This window comes from Zea mays, chromosome 9, assembly GCF_902167145.1.
Source record: "Zea mays cultivar B73 chromosome 9, Zm-B73-REFERENCE-NAM-5.0, whole genome shotgun sequence".
Lineage (NCBI taxonomy): Eukaryota > Viridiplantae > Streptophyta > Magnoliopsida > Poales > Poaceae > Zea > Zea mays.
In genome coordinates, this window is record NC_050104.1 from 74,123,516 (window position 1) to 74,129,003 (window position 5,488).

Here is a 5,488-nt window from a genome sequence, read left to right on the forward strand (position 1 = left end):
GCAAGATGTCACACTTCTTGGCAGTCGTCGTAGAGTGCGCACTGGACCGAGATCGCGTGGGTGGATGATCCTTATGGGGTCACACGCCTCCACAACCGCCGTGCGCCGAGGCCGACCATGCTGCGCTACGCGTTCCCAGGCTGCCTGCGCCGAGGCCCCAGAGCTACGTCCACCGGATCTAGATCCTGCGGGAGCGAGTGGCGCGGTAGTGATGACGACGTCGGGGGAGGGGCGGTGGAGGCAGGGGGAGGAGGTGAGGCGGAGATAGGTCACGTCGGTGATGGAGGGTGATCCCGCATGGGGAGGGAACACACGGAGGTGGGGCGGTTGCGCACGGGGAGTGTGGGCGGGACGGTTGCGCATGGGGAGGCCGACGCACGGAGTGAACGCGGGGGTAGCTCGCGTGGGGGATGTGGGGAGGCAGCGGCTGCAGACGGACGAGCGAGAGCTACCTGCTCCCACTGGCAAGAGGACGCGAGATGGACGGATGATACACGAAAATGGAGGCGTGGGCAAAACGAACGGTGCAGATTGAGAGTAGGCAGAACCAGATAGAGGTATGCTACCCTTACAACCTTAATAAGTAGTAGAGAATAGGGTGATTCTGAGTGATTCTCTACTGGAAATGAATCTATTTGCCGAAAATCGTTTGGCAAATAGGCTGTGAAGTGATTTCTGAGGGGTTAAAGAGTGGGGAGTAGGTTAAGAGTGGTGGGAAGCAGATTTTTTGGCTCCTACTTTCTAATATAAAATGGAGACTAGATTTACTTGTAGTTCAGTTTTTTATCGTTTAGCTAGGAGTCATTCTCGTAACGAATGGAGTTGTAGGAGCTCTATCAAACGTTCACTTGTAATTGGTTTAATTTTTTTCTTTAAGTAACCGACTCGTATTATTCGAAAACTTTACTGCTGTTATTAATTTTTACTTTGTAATCATTTTGTATATAATATATAAGGCCCTGTTTGAAACTCACGAGATAAACTTTAGCAGTTTTTAGCTACTTTTAGCTATTTGATGATCTAAACAAGAGAGCTAACTGTGGTGCGATAAAATTTAGTATATATTATCTCATAAAATGTTCAAGGAGTGCTAAAAGGAGTTAAACGTGGGCCATGGAACCTCATTTTCCACCCATACCCTCCAACCCTATTCTCTCTCTCTCCGCATTAGGGGTATGGATGTCTTTTTATTCCAATGTGCTAAACTTTATTAGAGTAGTCTAAACACTAAAAAAGCTAAACTTTAGCACTTTAATTTATATTGCTAAAGTTTAGCAAAAGCTAAAGTTTATCCCGTGAGATTGAAACAGGGCGTAAGTATGATTTTGAATTTCCTATATTTCTAAAAAAGGTTGAATAAGATGAGTAGGTTAAATTTAATAAAAATTAAATAAATTATAAATCATGACAGAGAGAATATTATATTACATATAGATATATTGATGATTCGATAGGATAAAAATTTGTCAGTTTGCCGTTCGTGGTAGAGCAGGGCAGCCTACAGAATCCATGCGTGGTCCTACTGGAACCCGTGTCGATCGATGCGAAGGTGGGAGCGCTTTTTTCTAGACGGTATGGCGTCAGCGCACTCATTGCGTCTGGAAGAGGCACGGTGACGCTGAGTCACATACTCACATGTCGTCGATGCGCGCGCGCCGCGCGTATGCGGTGACGAGCGTCCAAGAAAGAGAAAGAGACCAATGCGGCAGCTTGAAAGCGAGACGTGTCGGTCGGTACGCCGTACGTGTGACGTGCGTTGCGGCAGCGCACTTATATTAGCCTGGTCAGTACACCCACCGTAGCCTCACACTTCGCTGGGGAGACGAAGCTGCTAGCCGATCAGGGGAGAATTCTTTTGTAATGGAGCTGCTGCGACCACGCGGCGATGGTTGTTGCCCGCGCGTGCTCTCGGTTTCTCTGCTGCTCCTCGCCGCCCTGCTGTGGAAGCACGTCTCTGCGGCGGCGATTACCAGGGGTGATTTCCCGGAGGGGTTCGTCTTCGGCGCCGGCGCATCGGCTTACCAGGTAGGATAGGAGCAGTGTGGGCTACGGGCAGTGAGTGGCGCGCGAGGCAGAGAGGCAGGTAGGTGGTGTTGAGATGAATCGTCTGGTTTGTGCAGATCGAAGGCGCATGGGCAGAGGACGGGAAGAAGCCCAGCATCTGGGACACATACACGCACAGTGGTCAGCGAGCGAGCTAGTAGCTCCTCCCATTTCTCTCGCTCAGCTCCATATGGTTTGGAAATCCAAGTCCTGTATCGTCTGGTTTTTGTGCTTGCGTTGTGTAGGATATTCGATTGACCGTGATACTGGAGATGTGGCTGCGGACCAGTATCACCATTACAAGGCATGGCCAGCATTTCCTTTTAAGTTCGATTATATATACTGATTGCTTACGAATCCGTAGTCAGTCATGTGCTAGCTGGACTGACGATTTTCAGGAAGATGTGAAGCTAATGCATGACATGGGCTTGGACGCGTACAGGTTCTCGATTGCCTGGTCAAGGCTTATTCCAGGTGCTAGCTAGTAGAGTCCTAGACACAGAGGAGAGGATCTTTTTTTCCCTCTGTTTATCAGTGTACTTAGCCATCCTATCGTATTGTTTTCGCATGTCTGATGATATGCCACGTGTTTGTAGATGGGCGTGGAGCTGTGAACCCAAAGGGGTTGGAGTACTACAACAGCCTCATAGATGAGCTCCTCAGATATGGTCGTCATTTGGTACTTCATTAATTGCAACGTTAATTAACGGCGCCTGATTCCGAATGGTTTTATTTCCGCGCGTGTAATTAACGTGTGGCAGGAATACAGCCGCACGTGACCATCTATCACTTCGACCTTCCCCAGGCTCTCCAGGATGAATACAACGGCCTGCTCAGTCCGAGAATCATGTATGTAGTGTAGTGTACACACACATGCATGTGCAGATGGCCATGGCATGAATGGATCCCCCTGACCGCCGTGCGTACCGTACGCAGCGATGATTTTACCGCTTACGCAGACGTGTGCTTCCGGAGCTTCGGCGACAGGGTGAAGCACTGGATCACGGTGAACGAGCCCAACATCGAGCCCATCGGCGGCTACGACCAAGGCTACCTCCCGCCGCGCCGCTGCTCCTACCCGTTTGGACTGGGCGTCACCTGCACCCACGGCAACTCCACGACGGAGCCGTACGCCGTCGCCCACCACCTCCTGCTCGCGCATGCGTCGGCTGTGTCCCTCTACAGACGCAAGTACCAGGTCGGTCGGTCGGTCGATCGATCGATCGATATCCATGCACTGCAACTGCATTACATCAACTGTGTACTAGCAGGGCGAGCAAGGAGGACGGATTGGACTGACGTTGCTGGCCTGGTGGTATGAGCCAGCGACGCAGAAGCCCGAGGATGTAGAAGCAGCTGCCAGAGCAAATGACTTCTCGCTTGGATGGTTCATGCATCCCCTGGTGTACGGCGACTATCCGCCCGTGATGAAGAGGAACGTGGGGGCAAGGCTGCCGTCGCTGACGGCCCGAGACTCGGCCATGGTGCGCGGCTCGCTCGATTTCGTTGGGATCAACCAGTACGGCGCGATCCTGGTCGAAGCAGACCTGGGCCAGCTCGATCGGGACCTCAGAGACTACTACGGCGACATGGCTACCAACTTCGTCACGGGTAATTAGTTAACTAGCTACTCAAGCGTTTTTTCCTCCTCCATTCTTGTTGTAACCACAGCTACTGCTACCATTTTCTGCAGTACCGTTTGAGAGCACAGTAACGAGGAACCAGCAGGTGAGTCCACATGACAAAACCCCACTAGCTAGCTAGCTAGAACTCCTCTGCCCAGACGAACAATCTCTTGTGGTGCACGTGCAAGGTGCCTCGACTTGGGCTGCGGAACCATGAGGCGCCGTGGGCTCTGAGCAAATTGCTGGAACACCTGCAGACGCACTACGGGAACCCTCCGGTGATGATCCACGAGAACGGTGAGGCCGGCCAAGCGCGCGCGCTCTCTCTCTCTCGTTTCAGCTGCCGCGCACATGCACGGTTCCTTTCATCCCCTGAGCTGATGGTTCCACCACCACCACCACCACCAGGAGCTGGGCACGAGCCCGACCCGTCCGGCGGGTTCCTGTACGACGACGAGTTCAGGGCCCATTTCCTGCGGGTCTACGTCGAGGCGGCGCTCGCTTCCGTCCGGAACGGCTCCGACCTGCGCGGCTACTTCGTCTGGTCCTTCATGGACGTGTTCGAGTTTCTCTTCTCCTACAGGTTCCGCTTCGGTCTCTACGGCGTGGACTTCGCCGCCGACAACCGGACGAGGTACGCTCGGCGCTCCGCGCGATGGTACGCCGGCTTCCTCCGCGGCGGCGGCGGCGACCTCACGCCCGCCGCCGCCGCCTCTGTTTCAACGCGGACACACGGCTCCACCTATTCGGAGTGAAAATCAGCCGCACGTGTCTGTGTTATAGATTCATCGCGAGTGAACAAGTACATGATGGATGTTCTTCACCCTCATCCATGTCTGTCGTATGCGGCATTTTCCCGTCAGTTGTGTATTTGTTTGCATTTGAGGAATAAATTCAGTTCTGTAGTAGGCTGTCGGCAGATCTTGGCGATTAAAAGTATCTCTAACAAAAGTGATTTAAAAGTGCCCCAAAATTTAAAACACTACATAATAAAACATTGAGAACGATGTAGAAAAATAAAGATATGTACTAGTCTGGATACACTATATTTAGGTCACTTAATGATGTGCTATATATTTTTAATGAAAAATTGTAAAATATAACAATGTTAGCTATTTTTGTGAGTTAGGTATTGTTGGGGTCTGTTTCGCAATCGAAGGTCCTGTAAGAAAAAACACCTTCGAAAGATCAGCACAGAAATAACGCCGAAGCTACCTTATAGGGAACCAGGGGCGGGCCCACACTTATTCATGGGTATTCAAATGAATACCCAAGTTTTTTGCAAAAAAAAAATCAGTATATATAGTGTACAATACATGTGTATTTATGAAAAACAAAAAACAAAACAATATTCACTTGTTTGGGCCGGTGGAAGGCATTTTGGCCCAGCCGTGCGTGCGCCCCGACAGCAGACAGCCCATGCGGCTTGCGGCCACCAGCCCACCACGCCCTAGCTGCTAGCTGGCTAGCTCCTGCTGGAACGTTGAGGGGAGGCTGAGCCCACCACGACACCACGTTTCTAGCCGCACGCCACAACGCCCCTGACGGGCTGACGGACTCACGACTCGCCTTTGCCTGCGGCCTGCCGCCGCTGGCCGCTGCGCGCAACCGCACGCCGGCGCCTCTCGCTCGACGCGACGCCCGTAGCCCGCCACTCGCCAAGCGCCAGCACGTCCTGATGTCCATCTTCTGTTCTGGAGTTCTGGACTTCTGTCATCTGGTAATCTCCGAATCTCGTACTGGTATACGCCATATTGGCATATTGTGATACTGCCATATTTTTAATCTTGTTGTGCTACTGATGTGCTGCCATATTTTTA

General features: G+C 51.8%; 1 protein-coding gene across 2 annotated transcripts; it reads left to right on the forward strand.

The window, feature by feature from the left end:
• Positions 1-1,743: 1,743 nt before the first annotated feature.
• Positions 1,744-4,576, forward strand: LOC100501315 (uncharacterized). 2 transcript variants are annotated; one of them, XM_020543800.2, is made up of 11 exons: positions 1,744-2,025; positions 2,121-2,184; positions 2,289-2,347; positions 2,442-2,517; positions 2,640-2,711; positions 2,805-2,892; positions 2,980-3,241; positions 3,315-3,654; positions 3,737-3,771; positions 3,857-3,965; positions 4,077-4,576. In XM_020543800.2, exons 1-11 carry the CDS (start codon positions 1,861-1,863, stop codon positions 4,421-4,423), a joined length of 1,617 nt encoding a protein of 538 aa, XP_020399389.1. In that variant the 5' UTR covers positions 1,744-1,860; the 3' UTR covers positions 4,424-4,576.
• Positions 4,577-5,488: the final 912 nt, after the last annotated feature.

What these genes read in the sequence shown, in the direction of transcription:
- LOC100501315 (XM_020543800.2), top strand. Translation starts at nt 1,861, where the DNA reads ATGGAGCTGCTGCGACCACGCGGCGATGGTTGTTGCCCGCGCGTGCTC. An exon ending in CCGGCGCATCGGCTTACCAG is followed by an intron (nt 2,026 to 2,120) that starts GTAGGATAGGAG and finishes TGGTTTGTGCAG; the next exon opens with ATCGAAGGCGCATGGGCAGA. An exon ending in CTGGTCAAGGCTTATTCCAG is followed by an intron (nt 2,518 to 2,639) that starts GTGCTAGCTAGT and finishes ACGTGTTTGTAG; the next exon opens with ATGGGCGTGGAGCTGTGAAC.